General features: G+C 47.6%; 1 protein-coding gene and 3 long non-coding RNA genes across 4 annotated transcripts in view; 2 read left to right on the forward strand and 2 right to left on the reverse strand.

The window, feature by feature from the left end:
• Window positions 1-7,095, reverse strand: part of LOC145723373 (uncharacterized) — a 14,440-nt gene extending 7,345 nt beyond the window's left edge. Inside the window, exon 1 of the long non-coding RNA XR_014148316.1 lies at window positions 6,915-7,095. This is a non-coding gene — a long non-coding RNA (uncharacterized LOC145723373). The remainder of the gene's footprint in view (window positions 1-6,914) is intronic.
• Window positions 1-21,680, forward strand: part of TTC7B (tetratricopeptide repeat domain 7B) — a 219,442-nt gene that overhangs the window by 145,238 nt on the left and 52,524 nt on the right. Inside the window, exons 14-15 of the mRNA XM_081829739.1 lie at window positions 7,370-7,486; window positions 14,491-14,588. Coding sequence (XP_081685865.1) covers window positions 7,370-7,486; window positions 14,491-14,588 — 215 coding nt within the window. The remainder of the gene's footprint in view (window positions 1-7,369; window positions 7,487-14,490; window positions 14,589-21,680) is intronic.
• LOC115944649 (uncharacterized) lies at window positions 9,413-10,409 on the reverse strand. Its single transcript, XR_004079177.2, has 3 exons — window positions 10,318-10,409; window positions 9,873-10,053; window positions 9,413-9,750 (listed from the first exon to the last, which is right to left on the reverse strand). It is a non-coding gene; the product is annotated as an uncharacterized LOC115944649 (long non-coding RNA).
• On the forward strand, window positions 10,477-13,384 carry LOC145723374 (uncharacterized). The gene is made up of 2 exons (XR_014148317.1): window positions 10,477-10,565; window positions 10,666-13,384. It is a non-coding gene; the product is annotated as an uncharacterized LOC145723374 (long non-coding RNA).

The raw sequence follows: 21,680 nt of genomic DNA on the forward strand, positions 1-21,680 counted from the left end.
TCAGCAGGGTTTGAGGGCACGGCTCTGGGGCTGGCATAGCTGTAAACCCAGCATCATCATTGTCCCCTCTGGTGGGAAGGGGGCCCTGCTGAACTGTGTCAGCCTCAGCGGCTCACACGCCAGGCACAGTATGGATTTTCAGCAACAGTGACTCAGCCCAGGATCAGAGGCTGCTTTTTTGCCAAGAACACCACCATCTGGGATTGGATTGCTTTGAAGACCAGCCAGGAGAGGCTCCAAGACCAGCACACAGTAGGCCATCAGAAATGTTGGTGACAATAACACTGAGTTAGATTTCCTTCTTGAAAGCCACACTGGAACCCGGAAGAAACCCCTCATTCGGCTCTGAGGGGTTGGTTCGATTTATTTGGTAACATTTCCTCTGCCTGACCAGCAACGGGCTGCTTGCTTCTGGATTCTTTGAGACTTTGTTCCCAGCTGACTCATCTGGCTTCAAATTTCCATCTGTCTTCCCCTCGTCATCACATGCTTTTGGCACATCTCTTTGATTTCTCTTACCGTTCTGATCTGTGGCTGCCAACCATCTTCTCAATTCAAAATTTCCTTTCAACATACCTGCACCCCCCGGCCCCCTCTGCCCGACCTATTTCTTTGACCTGGTGACAGATTCACACTTTCTTTCAGGTGTTTGGCAGCCAGACCCACCTCAGCTCCTGAGTCAGGCTCCCTGGAAGTGAGAGATGGGGATGGTATTCAAGGCCCCCATGGCCATTGCCTCACTTGGGCAGATACCACGTGCTTTTCTTCACAGCTGTTTTGCATCCCTGCCTACATTCAGCAGATAAACAAAGAGCATGCTAAGCCCAAGAGCGTTCAAACACAGGCCAGCACAAAATACCAAATGTTCAAGGTTCCCGTGATTTTCATTCTGAATCAGCTGCCTTGAATACAGCATTTACAAATCGGCTAATTAGTGTGGGTTTTGTGTATTAATATGCATGTTTCCTCCTTGATGCACTTAATGAGCGCATTTTTTTATACTGCCAGATAAAGTTGGAGGGAATCATTAATTTAGTATTTCTCTAAACTTTTCTCATTTACTGTCATTGAGAGTTCTTCACCAGAAAGCTTTGTAAAGCATATTAAATTTCAGAATTTAGAAATATCTACCCTTGGGGTGCCTGGGTGGCTCAGTGGCCTAAGCGTCTGACTCTTGATTTTGGCTCAGGTCATGATCTCAGGGTCGTGAGATTGAGCTCCATGTCGGGCTCCATGCTGGGCGTGGAGCCTGCTTAAGATTCTCTCTTTCTCCCTCTCCCTCTGCCTCTCCCCACTGCCCTCTCTGAAAAAAAAAAAAAAGAAGAAGGAAGAAAGAAAGGCCCTTTTACCTTTATCTCAGGCCCCAGCCTTATATATCCCAGATTCCAGACACCACTCCTGAACATATTGTGGACGCTCACACCTCCCTGCCTATGCTTGAGATGTCCATCTGCCTGCCTGAAAGGCGCCTCCCCAGTGCCCCCCCCGACCCCCCGTGAGGGTCCCACTTCTTCTCTGTGGTCTTCCATGACCCCCAGGCAGAGTCTCCTCCTTTTTGTGCTGCTACCGGAATTTTGTCTGTATGTCCGTTCATCACATATCATGTGTACAAAACACTAGACCATGAGGGAAGATACCATGTCTGATTCCCCTTAGTAGCCTCAGGGGCATAGTAGGCACTTTTAAAATGATTGACAAGGGGCGCCTGGGTGGCTCAGATGGTTAAACGTCTGCCTTCGGCTCAGGTCATGATCCCAGGGTCCTCGGATTGAGCCCCGGGTCAGGCTCCCAGCTCAGAGGGGAGTCTGCCTCTCCCTCTCCCCCTGCTCATGCTCCCTCTCTCTGTCTCTCTCTGTATCTCTGTCTCACATGAATAAATAAAATCTTTTTAAAAAAAAATAAATAAATAATAAAATGATTGGCAAAAGGATGAACAATTTTGAATTCATTATCAGGTACATTGACATATAGGTGGTCAACTATACAAATACAGCATTTTAACAGATTATAAAAAACATTTTATACATATGAGGTGAGGAAGGAAATAGCTTTCTGCCTGAGGCTGGGGGTCATGGAAGATGTCAGACTGTGGGGTTGTCACAGTTGGGCATGGGAGGGGCCCTGAGGAGAGGACTTCCAGGAGGTAGATGCAGCACCATGAGCTCAGCGGGGAGAAGTGAGGGTCTACAGTGAACTCAAGGAGTGGCCTCTGGGGTCCGGCAGGATAAAGTTCAACTGGAGTGTTACTCTAGAGGTGAGGGTCTAGTGGTTAGGGCAGTTTCCAGGGGGTCAGGAAAGTCTTTCTGGGGATGATCATCAGACATTAAACCTGGCCTTGATAAAGTGCCACTTTGAGACATTCCCTAAGGTGCCGAGGACAAGTCAATGCCACATGTCCCAGGGCGTGGACCTTCTTTCTAAATTCTACACCAAGCCAAACGCAGCTGGGCTTATTTCAAGAGGTATCTTGGGAGTCGTAAGAAATTCCAAAAATAGGGTAAAATATCATTTCTCTTGGGTTTAATGGAAAGTAAAACCTTGATTAACTGAGTCCTTCAAATGACTAGAATTTTACACGCACCGGACTTTGGGGTGAAAGAAGCAAGTCACAAAAGGCACAGGTCGATGGGATCGTTTTTTGAAGAAGCACATGTGGTGTATCCTAGGAACAATCCCCCAGAAGCGCAACCCCCATCTTCCTGTGGCCCCACTCGGGTTCCAGGGCCATAATCTGTCCCTAAACCGGGAATCCTGCCTCATGTTCATGGCCAGATCTTTTCTTCTGCTTGGACTCTAAGTTCTTTGAGGGCAAGGGACTATATTTTATACCCACTTTTAACCCACACAGTAACAGGTCTTTGCACATCATAGGGTCTTAAGTATTTGGCAATGGATTAGAAAATGCTGTCTGTCCTCATTAATGTCAGGAGTGCGGTTAGAATATTTTAGGTCACTCTCCTGTGTTTGTTGTTCAGTGGATCTGGGTTTGCAGTTCTGGTCTACCCGTGACTGGCAGTGTGAACTCAGGCAAATTACTCTCAACCTAACCTGCACGGTCGGTGTAAGAATCAGTGGGTAAATATTTAACGTATCTGGCAGCAGATCTTGTTCTTATTTTGCTTGTCTTGAAAGCAGAAGTTTCCTGGCCTGTAGCTTATTATTCTGCAGTTGAGAGCTCTCGTATTTTCGTGTTTTCTGGAATTGCATTTCCATTTGGGAGCTTTAGCTCCTAGTACCTAAGGTTGGCTTTACTGTGGTGGGGGGTTGGGGGGAGGAGGAGCTCTTTGACCTGAAAGATGAGTAGATGCTAAAAAAGCAGAAATGGATGGAAAAGGCATTCCAGACAGAAAGAATAATAGCATGTGCAAAGGCCCGGGCTCATGAAGGAGAGTGACATGGAGAAGTCGATCATGGCTAGAATGAGAGATGTACACGATGGCAGTGAGCAGACCGAGGCTAAGCATTTGGGCAGGAGCCAGGTCAGGAACAGCATTGTGTGAGATGCTAGATTTGGGCTATCAGTAAACATAGTCAGATTCACCTATCAGCAAGCTGCTTCTCTTCTTCATTAATTTCCTGTTTCAGTGAGTCCCTGAACCAAAATTATTGTAATTAGCCAGATGTAGGGGGTAGGAATAGACCAGTTTCCCAGCATGTGACTTCTTACCAAGAGAAGCACCTTACTTAATTCACAGTGGGACTCGGCTAATGTGGCCGGCAGACATCTCAGCCTGTGGTCCCTTCCTTCTGCTCTGCCAGGTTGGCAGTTCCGCATGCAGGAATGTAGTTGATGTTGGTTTGTCCCAGGCTTTGTCATGACTTTTTTTTTTTTTTAAGATTTTATTTATTTATTTGAGAGAGAGGGAGAGCGCAGGAGCGGTGGGGAGGGGCAGCGGGAGAGGGAGAAGCAGACCCCCTGCTGAGCTGGGAGCCCGATGCGGGGCTCAATCCCAGGACCCTGAGATCAGGACCTGAGCCGAAGGCAGACGCTTCACCAACTGAGCCACCCAGGCGCCCCCTTTTTCATGACTTCTCATTTTGTCCTCAGGGTTTCCTCAGTAGGTTGAATCTCTAATATCTTTGGCCATCCGCTGCAGCACACCAATGCCAGGCATTGTTTGCATTCTCTTCATTTCTGTGCTAATGCAGCATACACCGAGCCAGATGTTTTCGAACAGTCTTGAAATGTGTGAGCAGGGTTCGGCAAATATGATGACAAACAGCACTTGTCCTGTTTTCGGGATTGTTCTCTGCCCGTAGCCAAGCCGAGGACTGGGGACGTGGTGAGAAGGAGCAGTCTGTCGGCGGCGGTTCCTCTTCTCCTGCTTGTATTTGTGCGTCCGAGGGAAAACCAGGGTTCGGTGTGTCAGGGCGTTCTGCCCATCGTCTGGGACATACCCGACAGCAGCGGCCAGGCTTTGCTTTTGCTGCCCTGCCCGTGTTTTCTAGCTCCTTCTCTCTGCTTGTCTCTCTCATGCTGTTCCTCCTGCTTCACTTCCAGGTGCCTTTCCCATCATTTGTGCTCAGCACTTCTTTTTTTTAAAGATTTATTTATTCACTTGAGAGAGCGAGAATGAGAGAGAGAGAGAGAGAGTACATGAGAGTGGGGAGGCTCAGAGGGAGAAGCAGGCTCCCCGCTGAGCAGGGAGCCCGATGCAGGACTCGATCCCGGGACTCCAGGATCATGACCTGAGCCGAAGGCAGTCGCCCAACCAACTGAGCCACCCAGGCGCCCGTGCTCAGCACTTCTACTATTGTTCTTCCTGTCTGGTTCTCTTAAATTCAGCCCACACCTTTTCAACTCCACATCCTGAGTCAAGTGTTTGAAGGCTGTTATTTCATGTTAATTAGAAGTTCTTTTTCCAGCCAAGAAGCCTTGCATGCAACCGTGCCCCCAAGTTGAGGCTTAGAGACGAGCTCTGGCGTTTTGTAGTTTGGGTGCGGTTAAGGGACAACTGGACAGGTGGAGCCACACTGCCACCGCATGCAGGGCAGCCTTCCCCACGGCCTCACCCCTCCCCAGGGCGGGCAAGCTCCAAGCTTGGCTAAGCCAGAAGAGCTCAGCGTGCCTCCCGGAGAACATCACCACGGTCCTAGGTGGGGTCTCCCTTGGCCAAAATTGCTTGGCAGCCAGACCCAGGAGGGTCTCTGGCGTCTGAATAGGTCTCTTCCAAATGCTAAAAGGTGACCCTTTGTAACGCATCTCCCAGTTGACCCAAGTTTGGTGGGAGATTCTGGTGGAAAAAGGCTCCCATCACTTTCTGGACTGGTGAAGACATCACCAAGAGTTGGCACCTGGCTCCTGAGAAACACCTCAGGGAACTTCCACTTCTTGAAATGTTCTTGAGCAGATGTCGAGCCCTGTTCTCACATTTGGCCTCACCCTTTATCCCACCTGCTTGTAGATCAGAGGCTACATCCCTGTCCGCAGACCCATGCTCAAGGAGGCTGCAACCCCGAACCCTCCAAGAGCCCCCAGCAGCCCCTTGGGCATCTTGTGTTCCATTTGGAGGGAGGGGGTGGTACTAAACCATTGCAGAGCTTGGGCAGTGATGCATTTGGACCACCCCCTTTCCCTCTCCCACTGAGAAAAAAGAGACTTTCTTCCTCCAAAATGCCTTCAAATGAGGCCATTACATCATGCATGGTTGAGGAATTCTCTTGTTACTGGAAATACATTTCTTAGTCTTCTGTGGTTTGTAGAGAAACTAGTCAATGAGCCAGTGTGGCCGCAGAGCGCAATCCTAGGCACTGTGGAAATGAGAGGTTGATGTTCTTTTATGGAAGGGGGATAAATACCACACACCAAGAAGGGTTATTACAAAGATCACCTTGGTTGTGTTTGTGGAGTGCCAAACACAGAGCCTGGCACAGAGAAGGTCTTTAATAGACAGGAGCTTCCCCCATTTCTTTCTTCTCTGTATTATCATTAACAGCAAATACCAGCTAATGTGATAGAGAGTAGAATAGACAGAGACGTAAGCATGGTATTGTTTGAGGAGGTGGGGTTGTAGCTGGGTTTAGAATTTAGGAAGAATTAAGGAGAGCAGTAGATTCATACAGATTAAAACTGAGGACACGGGGCACCTGGGTGGCTCAGTCGTTAAGCGTCTGCCTTCGGCTCAGGTCATGATCCCAGGGTCCTGGGATCGAGCCCCATGTCAGGCTCTCTGCTCGGCGGGAAGCCTGCTTCTCCCTCTCCCACTCCCCTTGCTTGTGTTCCCTCACTCGCTGTGTCTCTCTGTCAAATAAATAAATAAAATCTTAAAAAAAAATAAAACTGAGGACACGGCATGTATATTCATAGACTTAGGAAAGAAACCTGGCCTTTGGCCAATAAATTATATTGGTAGGAGTGAAGGGTCCAGAGGGATTCATGGCACAGAATGGGGTGGCGAAACAGGAGTGGCCAGTGGGCAGGGTGCCTTCGAGGACTCAATAAGGAATTTTGACTTATTATTACAAGCAGTAGGGAATCACTGTAGTTTCTTGAGCTTGGACTGAAAATGATTTTAGAGATCTTCATAAAGAGTTTCTTAGAGCTGGGCAACTTGGGGGAACAGGAAGACCACCAGAAAGGTATCTGGGCTCATGCTGGGGCTTCACAAGGATAGTACTAATGAGCTCAGGGACTAGGGGAGCTGATGTCTTCAGGAAGGCGTAAGTAGACTTTGGAAATGGGATAACCAAGAGGCCGAGAAAGAGAGAAGGGTCTAAGCTTAGCTCACAGAAGGTCTGGGCAGAGGGTAAAGCCATTGGTGGTAACAAAAATAAGAAAGGAATAGTTGGTGATTATGGAGTGAGCTGGTGAAGTCCTAGCCCTTCAGTAGCGGGGCTGGGAAGATCTGAGGAGAGAGCCTGACCAGATGCCCTCTTCTTTATGTGCCTTTTCAAAGCTCACAAGACTTATTCACCTTCACATGATGAGGATCTTGGTGGAAGGGGATTTGTAGATCATTTATATCAACTGAGTCACGTCTCCTGTGTAAATCTGTAAATAAATCAAGATTTGCTTTTAATGAATTTTTGAAGTTTTGCAAATAAATTGGTTTTGTTTTAAAAAGCAAGCTCTTAATAAAATTCCTGCGTTCTCAACAAAATTAGCCACTCTGATGCATTTAACCTAATCACAAATGGTCACATTGGGTGCACCTGCATTTGCCTTCAATCTACAAAGCCATATATTGAACTGGGAGTTCTGGAACCTTTGGCCCTTGCTGCCCCTGCTTCCCTCGGATCAAGCCTTTGCCCACCCCATTCTAGAATGAGTGCCGTCGCTTCCGGGTCTAAGCCAGGCCCCATGGGTGGTTCTGGTGGGGACTCTCTGGCTTGAGCTGTGTTTTTTTCTCCCTTTGTCTCCCCATCATAGACTACTGTTTTCCAAAGTGAAGTTGGAGTCACTCTGCCGGGGCCCGGATGAGGCGCTCCTCACTTGTAAGCACATGTTACAAATATGGAAATCCTGCTACAACCTAACCAATCCCAGGTAAGAGGCCAGCAGTGCCTGTTTTGCGTGGTTTTTGCATGGGTCCCCGCCTCCCGGGGCCATCTCTGATGGGCGGTTAGCACGCAGGCATGACCCCTGCTGCCCTGTGCACCTCCAGGTCCTCGTGAGCAGCAGATAATAGTGGTGGAACCATACACACTCCATTGTCAGGGGCTTTTCTTCCAGTGGCTGATGAAGCCCCCAGATCGGGAGTTTCTTTTCCTGTTGCTGCCATGGTGACCCACAAGGCCCAGTGACCGATTGATCACCACCTGATTTCTCTCAACCAGCCATTCATTTAAGTTCTTAGACAAGTCTCACCGTCTTTCTGGTAATTTATGGATCGAGTAGTCAATTACATACTCCAGACTGGGGGGGTCTTAGAGTAGTATTTAAAAGACCTGCAGAGACAGCAGGCCATGTCCTACTAAGGAGAGTAGAAATCACTATGGGCATGATAAAGTATAATTTTCAAACAGTTAAAATCATGACACAAACAGATATAAAATAAGCATGTATCAGAGGTTTTATTTACCTCATTAACTAACGGGGGAACCAGTAAAATGTTAAGACTCATTCAGAGAAGAATTTGAAAGATAGATAAACGGAAACGAATTTGCAGAGAAATGCAAAAACAGTATCCTATAGGACAATGAAATATATGGTTTGGGGTTGTCTTTTTACAGGGTGGAAATCAGTTGTATCTCATTCGCCTGCAGAACAACAGTAAAATGACCTTAATCAGTCGGAGTCAGTCAGGGGTGCCCACCCAACCGAGGCAGATAATCGGGGAAAGTCCCCCTAGTTAACCCCCAACTCGCCACTGAAAGACACCCAGTAACCTGTTGTGCCCATTTTCAAGTCTGGTCAATTTTTCCTGGCGTCTGTTTAAATTACTAAGTGTGTCCTGCCCTTGGAAGGAAGTCATTTAACGAAAAGGGACCTAATAATTCAAGTGCATTCAGACAACTACTCATACACTTGGAACATTTTTCAAGCTCATAGCAAGAGGCACGGACAGCCCACACAAGGCTCTTAAAAGTCAGGAGCCTAAAAATATTCCAAGTCAAGTCGTAAATGTGTACTAACGAAGGATGTCACTTGCCCCATACAGCCCCCCAGGAGGCGACAGGCTGGTGGCCGTGATGTGCAGGGCCCGGGGAGAGGAAAGGTGGGATGGGCGTTAGGGAAGCAGCAGAGGGCAGGAGGGGTTCCATGTGGGATTTTATTTCTGTAGTTAAAATAGTCAAAATCAGGGGCGCCTGGGTGGCTCAGTCGTTAAGCGTCTGCCTTCGGCTCAGGTCATGATCCCAGGGTCCTGGGATCGAGCCCCACATCGGGCTCCCTGCTCGGCGGGGAGCCTGCTTCTCCTTCTCCCTCTGTCTACCACTCTGCCTCCTTGTGCTCTCTCTCTGTCAAATAAGTAAATAAAATCTTTAAAAAAAAAAAATAGTCAAAATCAGGGCCCTCCGTGTTAGGGAACTGACATTCGGCAGAGTTGTGACCACAGGGCCTTGTGGGCAGTGCAGCTGGAAGGGAGGGGGCTCACGCTGGCCAGCCCCGTGCCCCTTGCAAAGCTGGGGTCACGAGAATTAGCCAAGAATCCCTATCACAGCCACGGCCTGTGGCACGTGACCGCCCCATGCTCCATCTTCCTCTCGGTGAAAAGATAATCCTGAAACTGGCCTCTTCCCTTTTGCAGATATGTTCTGAAAATAAAGATCATTTTAATTTTTAAAGAATCCTACTTTTCTAAGTCTGTAAGCAGAAATAGAAAAGGCCCATGTTATGTTCCCGAAAAGCCCCCCACTCCCGGCCTCTCAGAAGCAGCAGGATTTAGGGAAGAGTCTTGGCCAGAAGCGCCGCTAACAGGAGATCCTCCCCAGGCTGGTTGCTTCCGTCCTGGAGCATTCCTTTGCCCGTACCCCCGTTCGAAATGAGAAAATAAACCCATCAGCCTTCATGTTGCCAATTTTCCCTCCGTTCTCCACACCTCTCCCACCTCCCCACATTTCCTCCCACTTAGCAACCAAGAATATTGAATGTGAGGAGAAAAAAAATAGCAGAATTGGAAAGCTTTTTAAAAATACTTAACCAAATGCCTGGGCTGTGTCCATACTTCCTCCGTTTCCTGAAGGATCTTGCAGGGCCAGAGCAGGGAGGAACCCTGGCTCCAGGCGCAGAGTCTGGAGGGGGTGTGGGGGTGGGTGGAGGAGGACCCATCATGGGTTTGGGAAACTGCTCCTTCCAGCGACTCCCAAAGCCTTGGGGGAGGGGGAGAGGGGTGGTAATTGAGCAGCCCCTTAGTAAGGAGCTTCCTGATTGTTTTTTTTAACTTTATTATTTTCTCTGGGATATAAATAAATGTTGCTCCTGTAGGCCTTACCATTGTGCAAACTTAGACATCCTCCCCAGTATGGTTGGGTTAGACATGACCCCAGCAGAAGAATGAAGCATGAAGAGGGGAGGGCTGCGTCTTGACAAGGGATGGCATCCTTCCTTGTCCTCCAGATAAGGGCAGTTCTGGGTCCAGCAGCCTCGAGTCCATGATAAGGTCACGCATGGTTCTAGAAGAGGGTAGAATCGCATGAACAAGTGCATGAGAAGCATCCCTGCTTAAAAAAAAAAAAAGTGCAATAAAAACTGGGCAGAGAGCATCTTGGCAGGTGGTTGGTTTCTCCCCAGAGAAGGTCCACGCTGACTCCCTGAGTCGGGGCGCCCTTGTTTCTGAGCGTGCTCACTCGTGGAGGGGCTTCTGCTCCGCCTGCCAGGGCTCCCCACCATCCCCCACCCCCTCCCAGCTCCACCCTGGGGCTGGCCCAGGCCCCTACCTCGGTGAGATGATGAGGCACAGAGGGAGATAGGAGCAGTAACAGGCCATGTGGAGAAGAGACCGAGCTTTCCTGTTCCCTGCAACTTGTTCCCTCTTGATCTTTGCTTGAAGGAAGATCACACTGAGCTAGTTGCTGAACCGAGCCTTAGACAACTTGCAAAGAGCGTTCCACCTGCAGGCTGAGAATGCATCTCTGCTATGAGCAAAATGGTGGGTGGCGTTCTCTCGAGTATACATTTGGCAAAGGTGTGTGTCATTTCAGAAGCCTGGATTTATTTGCTGGGTCTGCAGTTTTACTTGCCTTTAGGAGAGAAAGCTGTCTCTTGTTTCATCTCCTCTCTCTCAGTGAAGGAGCAAGTCCCTTCAATCCTCGTGCCCATTGGCTCAGCCGCTCAGAACGGCGGGACTGGTGACCAGGGCCTCACCAGAAGGTTCTGGCAGCCTCCTGGAATGGACAGTCAGCGTTTCAGCTGGGGATGACAGCACCCTTCCCTGGGCCATCCGTGTGTGCCTCATCTTCAGCCCCTGCATCAGCCTCGTGAGATCGAGACTCTTCTTTCCATTTTATAGAGAATAAACAAGGCTGAATAACTTGCCTAAATTTTCCCGATTAAATAAGCACTAGAGCTCTGATTCAGGCCCAGGTCTGAGCTGACATCAGTGCTCCCTGCACCATGCACACTGCCTCTCCAAGTCGCAGCCAACTTCCTTTCCTTTATTTTTATTTTTCATTGTTAACCACTTCTTTCCCATCCCCCTCACCCCTGCCACGTGGACCATCTCCATCGCGGAGCCATGTCATTGGAAGAAAATGTTTTCTTCCCCAGTCCTATTTCAATCGCTTACTTGCAAATCGCACTTAAAGTTTTTATTTAGAAAAAAAAAAAAAAAGTTTTCTTTACTCTAACCTCAGTGGGAAGCTGGAAACCCCATCCGGTACTAATTAATAGTCACCAGCATTTTGGGGAAGCTTTTCTTTTTACAGAGCGTGCTCTCGTTCCATCTTCCAAGCAGCCCCATAAAGCAGGCAAATGTCATGTTCTTTCATACACATTTTACTGACGAGAATTGAGGGTCAGGGATATTGGGAGCTTGCCTTGACTCTAGTTAGCCAGCCGGGAGGGGCCTGGAGAAAAACAGGCATTTCCTCCTCTCCCACCCGCCCCGCTCTGGCTTCCCATCCCAGGCCCCTCTCTTCCATCCAGTAAATACTGTGCCAGGCGCTAGTTCAGAAGCCGGTAGGAGGCCGGGTCGCCACAAAGACCCCCGGGCTCTCACTCAGAGCCCACCACCAGCTTTCCTCTTGTGTTTAACAGCCTCTGCGGGCTGTGGGAGGTGGAGGATTTCCAGGAGAAGCTTCCAGTTTCCAGTATAGCTGTAACCATCACTAGAATGTACTCTAAATGTTCAGTCCTGACGGGGAGCAGAAGTCACCTGCATGCGTGCGTCTACCTGTGTGGATATCCACAGCTTACATACCGTGGATTTGGGGCTCCTGCCAGTGTCCTCCGCCTAAACCCTCCACTAGCACCATTGACCAGGAATGGTTCTTCCCTTCCTGCCGTCCTCCTTGAGGGGGGCCCCCAGCAGCCTCCGGGCCAGGCACAGGACGTGAGGCCACTGGTAGTGAGGCGGGAGTGGGTGGTCCACGGCAGGGGCCCAAGCAGGGTCCCCCAGGGAGAGAGGAAGGCTCTTGTGAGAGGGACTGGCCAGAGTGAGAGAGGTAAGGAGACTCAAGGGGTGGCCAGGGCCTCCCTTTGCCTTTTCCTCCATATCCCAGGGGTCATTGCAAAGGCAAATCTCGATTGGTTAAGACTCCACACCCTATAAATGTAGAACTAAAACTCGCTTCAAGCAACCAGCACAATTCTCAGTCAGTCACAGCGTTCAGAGCGGAAACGAGCATCTCCGTTTTGAAGAGTGAATTGTTGCTTATGCACGGTTTTCAAAAGGAACTCTGAGGAAGAAAGAAGGAATGTGACAGCCCATAGTCTCTCAGCTGGTGGAGGGGAAGTTGATCCTGTGTCATTACAACAGTGGGGAAGGCTCACAAGTTAAGATTTGGGTTTTAGCAGCAGTTTCTAACATTGAGAGTAGGAGGCCCTTAACTCCGCTTCCCCGCACCTGCCATTGTACTAGAAGGCTAGGAATAAGTGGTCCTCAGAAATCAGCCAGCCACATTCACCTCGGGTGCATGTTTGTGGGTATATGTATTTATAATGATGCATGGAGTGTACCTGAAAGTTATAAATCTTCTGAATGCGCTGTCCACATGACCTCAGTTCAGCCTCATGCCGCTGTATGCGGGAAAACAATCCTTATCTTCACCTGACAGGGAAGACCCTGAGGCACAGGGAGAGTAGGACCAGAGTGACCTACTTGTTAGGGACAGATAGAAGGTAAGATCCCAGACCCCTGGCTGGCTTCCAGGACCCAGCGGCACACATCGCAGCTAATCCCAGGCAATGAGACTTGGTGAGCTGGGAAAGCCTGGAGGTTTATGGCCAAAGCAAACCCATCAAAAACCCAGGCGAATCCTTTCTCTGCAATGTCTAGCACCTTACCGTGTGTCCTAGAATCCCCAAGGCGATGAAAAAAATCACTATATTTTGAGATGACATCTTCTGAAAAGCTCCGAGGTGGGGAGCCATTGCAATATTCAGATCATAACTCTTTGTAATATTTTTTGAATATTTATATTAAAAATACAGGCATGAACAGACCGATGTTAGAAATATGCAGTCAGTAATGTGATTCATGAACATTTGCACCTACTTTTATGTTGTCTTCTGCTCAGAGACAGTTATTGTTTCACAGTTGTGGAAATAATTAATAGAACAGTTTCCAAAAAACGTGTATCCAATGATATAATAAGTATAGGCTGACAAATAGTCTGTACTGAAGCAAGTTTCCATCTGTTTCCTGTGGATTTCTCTAACTACATCACTGGACGTGGAAATTACAGCCTGCAAACCATATTAAGTTTCATACCAAATCTTGTTTGTACCACTTTTAGCAACAGCTGCATACAGGAAGGATATTGTGTCCCTTTATTATAGAATTTGGACTTCTTAACAAAAAAAATACCACACCTAGAGCCCCCAGATCGACAAAACAAAATAGCTTCAAAGAAAAGCGTTATAGACTCAAACCTCAAGATATAGATGGGCTGCTTTTTGGAGCTTCTTGGATGGAATATCATGATAGAGGAAAAAAAGAAGAATGCAATTGTTTTTGCTTACAGACTTCTTAGAACAAAACAAAACGAGAGTCTGTAGGAGCTAAGGTCCCCTACCTGTGTTTCTTTCCACTTAGGCCCCAGGTGGTCTCCCGTGTGACTTGCCAAACACATGGTGCCAAGCCTGCTCTGTAGGGGGCACTGGGGAGGGGGATTCAATGCAGGAAGCTGGTAACATGCAGGCCTGGAGGCGAGTGCCCGAACTATGCTGTGTGTTCTCAAGGCCCAGCCTTCTCCAGCCTCTCATCACTGGACAAGCTGGATGTCAGGGGGTGCCAGTGACCAGCAGCTCCCTATGTGATCTCACGACTATTAGATAGGGACACAAGGGAGGCCGCCACAGCTGTGATTGCCCTTAGAAAAGTAGGAGCCGGGGGTTCTCAAATCTATCTACACATTGGAACCATCTGGGGAGCTCAGAAAAATGTGGACGACCCCAGAAATATTGATGCATTTGGTCTGGAGAGGGACCTAGGCATAAGGGTCTTCTAGAAATGCCCAGGTGCCTTCCCTGGGCGGTGAGGGCTTAGCTGTAGACCGTTGATTTGTAAGACAATTCGAGGGTGGTGTATTTATGGGCTTGATGAGCTCCAAGACTTCCAACGCAGAAGGCCAATCAGTGCCCCATTCTAAGGCGGACGGAGAACCTGGCTTCAAGTTTTCAGTTTTGTGTCTTATAATGACACCAAAGAGGCTAAAATTAGCAACGGTCTGTGGGTGTGGTTTAAGTGTGTTTGTGACAGTGAGAATGGAAAGGGATCCCAGCCCAGGCCGAGCCAGGACGCAGGATGTCTTGTAGGCGACGGAGAGGTGCTGAGGAGCGTCCCAAATACACAAAAGGTGTTACTGCACGTCAGGGGTCGGCGATGGTTGATTCTGTGTCTCTCCCCTGTCCCCCTTCCAAGGACTGACCTCTGCAGCTGTGTTTTGCAGTGATTCTGGACGTGGGAGCAGCCTCTTAGATAGAACCATTGCTGACAGACGACAGCTTAACACAATTACTTTGCCAGACTTCAGCGATCCCGAGACAGGTGAGAATAATAGACCAGAGGGGACGGAGCGGTGTCCGAGAGCGCGTGGGGCTGGCCCGGAGCAGCGAGTGGCGTGGGATGAAGACTGCCAGGGATGGGGCTCGGAAATGCTCCTCGCGCTAAGAGCTTAAACTCAGTCGAGGCGCATTTTCTCCAGTGTCTTTTCAAGTGTGTGTTCACAACGGGGGACACGGTAGCGCCTGCCTGGCACAGCTTTTTGCGATCTTTCTATTTGTCCCCGTGCTCTCAGAGCCTCGAATTCAAAACTAAAATTAGATTGTTCACATCCCCATGAAGCTTCCCCTCTGCTTTTCTGTTTCTCCCTCTCCAAGTTTCAGATCTTTCTGAAATCAGGTTTTGATTTTTAATCAGTTGACCATAGGAACATCCCCACCCCACCCCCCGCCCCCAGCAAAAAGGCCCTTTAGGGACACAGGTGGGTTCTGAGCTTCTGATTCTCCTGTCCCCCGAGCAAGTGTGTATACCTTGTCATTTGCGTTTCCACATTTGCCCAAGTACAGAGGAGTAAATACACCTCTGTCATTTCCAAAACTCCAAACAAGTAGTTCTAATAGTTCTACCGACTATTCAGTGGTGGTTTGGAGGATATAAAGAAGTTCCCCTCCGCTTCGAGCCTCAAAGGTAGTTCCAGAGCATCATTTGAAAGCTGGTTCTGTTGCTTCTTCATCCCCCGTCCACTGCCACGGTGCCCCGCAGAGGGCCTGTGTAAGACTTCATCCCCATCTGGGTATGCCTCCTCTTTTCTGGGCTGGCTTCATGAAAGGAGCCTCCAGGTCCTTCTCCTGACCTTGTGACAGGTCCCAGCTCCTGCCCAAGCCCTTCTGGAGAAAGGCAGAGAGCAGCCCTGGGGTATGCTCCTGAAAAATCTTGCCCCTGGCAGGATGGGAGAGATGCCACCTCTAGAAGCCAGATGTGCTACTCGCCCAAGCCCACGCTCACAGCTGCCTGCAGACTGCCTTCCTTGGCTAGGTTCCCTTGTACCAAAGTTAAAGTCAGCTTCAGAAGTATGATCCCAGGGCCCGCGGGCTCCCAGGTTAAGAGTGTTGGGTATTGGATGCAGCGCGAATTGCAGATCAGTGCAGTTCAGCAGGGCTGGCGGCCACTGCTCAAAATGCAGACCGACAAAGCCACAGAGAAACCCACCCCCTGCAGCGGCCTGATTCATTGACCAGCAGTCCTGGGGAGGGGAGCCTCTGGCTTTAAATAGCACGGCAGTCCTCCTAGAGACCCTGTCGAACCCCCTCATTGCTGGCGAGGGAGGATGAGGCTGTCGGCTCTAGCCACTGCAGGGTGAGGCTGGGACACCACGGGGAGAAGGGGGTGAAGCTCACTGTAGCACTGGCAGCAGTTTCGGCTGATTCAGAACAGCTGCTGCGGCTGCCCGAGGCTGCCCCCTCCGCCCCCTCCTCAGGATCCCGTGAGGACAGTCCTACTAAATTCAGACTCCCTTTCCTTCCAGCTGGCCTGGACCTTAATTTCCCCTGAAGTCCCAAGACTTGAATGCCACATCGCATTGAATGCAGATGGTGGCGGAACATAAGCGAGGTCCTTATTTGTTCTCCCTTTGCCCCGTGGGACATTTTCCCTAGAGACTTCAAGAGCGTCCCCGGCCAGGTTCGGCCTTCTGAGATGCGGTAGGATCCAGGGGAGGTGTGTATGTGGCGCAGTCAGGGCGTTGCTGCGCCCTTGTCCCTACTGGGGTTTGCGTGTCTGCTCCGTCCCTCACTCTGGGAGCCCAGGTGGTCGGAGTGGGGTTGCTGACCCAGACGCCCTCGAACAACAGGAGAACTGAACGGCACAGCCTCCAGGCCTGGCCACTGACCGTTTTATTGTTGTTGTATGATCCCTACAGGATGATTCTTGTAGGAATCCCTCCAATCGTTCACTGGCCCTGCTCTCAGAGCCCCCAGTTGTTGGTTTGCACACCACTGATTACTTACCCAAGAGGCCAGGGAATCAGAAATGTGGAAGACCATATTAGGAGGCCTTATCAATGCCGACTGGTTGTAAATGAAGGTAGAACATTCTGAAATGACAGTTGAAATCAGAGAGACAAAAATGAGGAAGAATCACCTAAAAGTGGAAAGGGTGCCTCCATCTTGATTAAGAGAGCCCAGTTTTCTATAGTTCAGCTCCGGGGCAGGCAGAGGGCCAGCACGTTCTCATTCATTCACCTTTGTGGATGGCCTGACTTGTGAACGACCCACAGATTCTGAGTTTTGATTCAGAAGGTGCCATAGAGAAGTTTTGCTCCCATCCCTGTGCCTCCATCTTGTTTTTCCCTAAAGGTAACCACTTTTATTAACTCTATGCTTGCCCTTCCAGTGTTTTTTTCATGCAAATAATCATAGATATGATTTCCCATGCCCCCCTACATGAAAAATAGCATAATACTGTGTAGATACACCATCCAGCACCTGGCACTTTTCACTTCACAGCATGTCCCGAAGACCCCTCCATACCCACCTGCAGAAAATGTCCACGTTCTTTACGGCAATGTAGCGTTCCATGGTGCAGACTTTACACTCCGGGCTTCTCTGTCCCGAGGGACCTCAGCCATCTTCCTCCTCTTTGCCACAGTCTTCAGTGCACATGAGGGAGGAGGCTGGCCAATTTTGAATGGCACTGCTCATTTAGGAAAGCAACTGGGCTCTAGAGGAAAAGAGAAAAGGAACTTATCCAAGGTCAAAATGGTCCCGAATCGAAACAAAGTGACCGAGGTCAGCTATGGTGTGAGAGGACCCAGCCCTGGCAGGTGACAGCTCGCTGATAGTATTGGTCCGTGCTGCACCTGGTGCCTCTCTCCTTTCCTGAATTCCCTCATTTAAAGGGCCCAGGCATCCAACACGAGCGAAGCCGCACAGTGCTGGCATCCACAATGACTTGGCCAAGGCCATGGTGAACCTCTACCACCATGACCCTGTCCATTCTCAATTACCCAGGGTGCAGGTGGAATCCTTTGTGAAGCCCCAGACCCTCTTGGTCACTTGTTTTTGTGTTCCAGAACTAAAATTTCATTCCTTTTGGTTTTTTGGGTTTTTTTTTTAATTTTCTATTGTGGAAAATTTTCAAATATACCAAAACAGAGGCACCAATATAATGAATCCCCACGTACCTACGACCAGCTTTCAACGATTAGTATTCCCTTTCCATCCATCACTTCTGTCCCACACTTCGTTTTTATACAGTATTTTAAGGCATACCCCAGACATCATATTTTGTATACTAAAATTCCAGTATATATGTCAAAGAGATAAGAACTTTTAAAAAAGAGAAGCACCATGTCATTATTATACATCTGGGTCATTATAAGGTACAGGCTCAGCATTATCAATTTGGGAAGTGGTTAAATAACTAGGATATGGCTTTCCACCTCCAAAATCGCCCATATGAACATCTGTGGAATAACATAAGGGGAACCCATGTCTAGAAGCTTTGGACTGGCCAAGTCCACTGTGGCTAATAGAGTAGGCATTGGTTTCATTAAGTGGATGTGGCAAATTGAAAAAGCCCCCTAAACAACATGATTTCCCTCCCGTTGTCACCTCTGGCTCCCCTCCCCCCACCTCTAATAGGTCCCAGCCACAGAAAAGAGGAATTAGATAGAGTGACAGTCTTAACGTTGAAGCTATGAATCATTGTCTTTTCTTAGGAATAAGTTGGTAGTTCCTTAAATAGAGGATGAAAAAAAATTTTTTTTTCTTCCTTTTGCCTACAAAACAGGATGTGGAGTAAGGAGATTTATCTTTAATCATTGGTAGATATTGCCAGACACCTATCTAAAGCAAAATTATTCTTTCGCCTTGAAAGTTTGGTCCATTGTGTCTGGGACAATTTTTCATTGTGGCCGCGGTGGTCTCCCTGTTACTGAGTGTGTCCCCGCTGGTGAGGCATGAAAGTGGCGGTGACAACTTCCTTTCCACAGTGCTCAGCCTGTGCACCCGACCACAGACCAGCTTAGAAAGCTTAGCCCTCCATTGTCACAATGCTGGGACCATGACCTATGGTTACACCTCAGTATCGCTACCTAGGAAAACCTTCACTTCCAAGTAAACTTTATATAAATGCTTCTCATAAAAAACAAATCTAGGAATAGCCAAGGTCTACACCTTTCCAATTGAAAAACGGTCTCCTCTAGAATGTCCTGGATATTGTAGGTTAAAGATGTATTATTTTCAGCGGATCATGCTGCCGAGTCTGTGCCCAGGTAAATCTGAGTTATTTTTATTCCATGGTGTTGTTGCAGAACAATTAAATAACCAGTGGAAAAAACAACAAATTTGTTTTCTTCGAAAAGCACTTGTATTCTATTGTCCAGTAGAGGAATGATTGTGTATTACATGACCTCATTTTCTTTGCAGCTTATGTGAGTATATTAAAAGCTAGTTTATTTTTTTCCTTTGTGTCTCTAAAGCTTTTTTTTTTGCCTTTATCCTTTTTTTTTTCTCTTTCACTTTTTTAGTGTCAGATTCCTCCTCCTCCTCCTCTTCTCTTTCAAGAACCGAATCTCCTCTCCACCTGTTTGTGTCTCCTCATCTTCGTTCTCATCCCAAACCTGACATCTTTGTGTGGCCCCCTGCAGCTCATTCATTCAATGACCCAGGTCCCCACCAGGAACCCTCTCTGTGTAAACATGGTTTATGGTTTTTCCTTTCTTGTTAGACCTGCTTCATTTGCCTGATGTTTCATTTTCTGATAATCTTCCTAACTGATAAGCTGGATAGGAAACTCCATCAAATTTATCTGAGAGAAAAATCTTGCCAATTTGAAAATCCCAAAGCTGGGTGGGTCAGAAGGAGACATTGGTACCCAAGTTCCAACCTCCTCTTTGAAAAGTGAAGGAGACCTATTTTGAGCAGGATACAATTCCTCTGGTTCTCAGCTACTCGTATGCTTTCCTGGAGTTAATACACATGCATAAAAATCCCATGTTTTAAAAAGGCAAATTAGAATGTTTTGCACATAATTTATTTCTATATATTTCTGATTTTTCTATTTAGAAATTAATGTAACAAGCATACAGTGATCAAGGTGATACCGTAAAGATAATGGTCATAAGCCCTTTAAATTTGTGGTTCTCAAACTTTACTGTGCATTAAAATCGCACAAACAGCTTTGAAAACTGCAGATCCCCCGAGCCCCACCCCTAGAGTTTACGATTCAGTAAGCCTGAGCTGGAGCCCAGGCATGTGGATTTATAGAATCCCCACTGGGGATCCCCCCGGCCAACGGGTTAGGTACTTCATCTTGAGAAACAATGCTCTAAATTGTTTTCCATTTGCAAGGAAAGAAAATATAGGGTTTGTGTGAAAACCTATGAAACTATTCGGAGAAATTGGACAGTGTTTTAATCTAGTCTGGCTTTTAAATAATATGGAAATTTCAAAGTCTGTTTTATGGTGCTCAGGGACCTGTCCATTTAAAAAAGAAACAAACAAACAGATTCCTGTATTAAAATGAAACACTGGTTGATCACGTCCTTAAATGGGACTTAAATGTGGGTCTCACCAGGAGGGGCCAGGCTTGCCCCCTTTCACTCATTTGTTCAATGTCCGCTTCTACGGCACTGCCGGAAAATTTAATCTCTGTATCCACGATTTATAAGGGCTCATCTCTGTCCCAAATGCTCAGTTATATGCCGAACAAAAGCTCCTAAGGGGAGCCTCTGTCAGAAAGAACCACTTTCTCTAATATGCTCATCTTTCTGATGGCTACCCTGCTGTGTTAAACTCACACACACACACATACACACACACACGTAGTCAGGCAGAAATGAGACTATCCTCTAAAATAATAATCATCCAAACCAAGAAACACTCTGGCTTTACTGAGCTGCATTTTAAGTGTTCTGAACTTGGCTTTCATGGCAATCCTGGCTTTATGAAATGCAAGACGAAGATGATGTTTATAAACTGCTTATGTAGTTTTTAATCCATTTCTTAAAATAGACATTTTCCCTTTAATACAATGCCCACGGGCAATTGCCACCTTCAGCTTTTCCGGAAAAGTTGTTGCGCACGTTGCCTTTTGCCCAGTTTTCTGTCTTCAAATGGGATCTTACCCGTTCTAGAATAGCATGATAGATTCCCACGGCCTGGCCACTCCTGTTGCACAACAAACCCACCTACCTCTACCCCCTGCCAGTGTTTATCTTGTCACATCCCAGAGAGCCCTGCGTTCCTTAAAAACCTTTGAAGGCTGAAGTCCTGACTCTTCTGTGAGACACCTGATACCCGATTAATTAGTAAATTGTTAGGGGCGATGAGCACCCACTGGGTTTTCTGCTGAATGTGCTGTGTCCCAAGCAGGGCTCAGTTGTTTATTCTTTGTGAAACTCTGAGTCATCTCCTGCCCTTAGGGAGTGCCTTGCCGGTACCCAGGTGATGTGCCCGAGAATCTTTTTCTCCCCCATAGCTACCACATTTAGAGAAGCATACCATGTATTACCGATAACTGTAAAATTTCTTGATTTAAAGTGTAATGAATTTGAATCCTGGCTCCTTTCCTGAGGACAGATAGCCAAGGCCTGAAGTTCTCTGAATTTCTCTCTCCAATCCTTGGACTTCATAGGAGCGAAAACTAGCCCAAATCTACAAACTATCGGAATCATGATTAGGGTTAATGGTGGAAAGATCTGAAAACCACTTGTTTGATTATTTTTCCCTTCCCTTTGGAATTTCCTGCCCTGGAAACAAAACACATTACATGAATTCGTCAGCTTTCATGTGCTGGGTGAACATTTAAATGTAGAGGGGAATGCCCAGTTGGCCTTTCTTTGGTTTCCAAAAGAAAAAAAAAAAATTGTTAGTGGAAAAACATGTGTCAGTCTTGAACTGAAATCTAATTTGAGACAGCCAGACTTACAGTTGGAAGGTTATTAGAACTCTATTTGCTTTTTTAGCCTTAATTTTGATTTTTCAAATGTTTTGTTTCTTGGTTTTAATTTTTGATTTGATTTGTTGTTCCAAGGCAACTCTCCAGAAGTATACTTTCATGGTTTTCCCTCCCTTTTTTCAGTTAGTAAGTAGTTTACCAATCTATCTATTAACCTTTCTGAGGGTCTCCAGAATC

The sequence above is a fragment of the Leptonychotes weddellii genome, chromosome 9, assembly GCF_054177405.1.
Source record: "Leptonychotes weddellii isolate Sample4059 chromosome 9, ASM5417740v2, whole genome shotgun sequence".
Classification (NCBI taxonomy): Eukaryota; Metazoa; Chordata; class Mammalia; order Carnivora; family Phocidae; genus Leptonychotes; species Leptonychotes weddellii.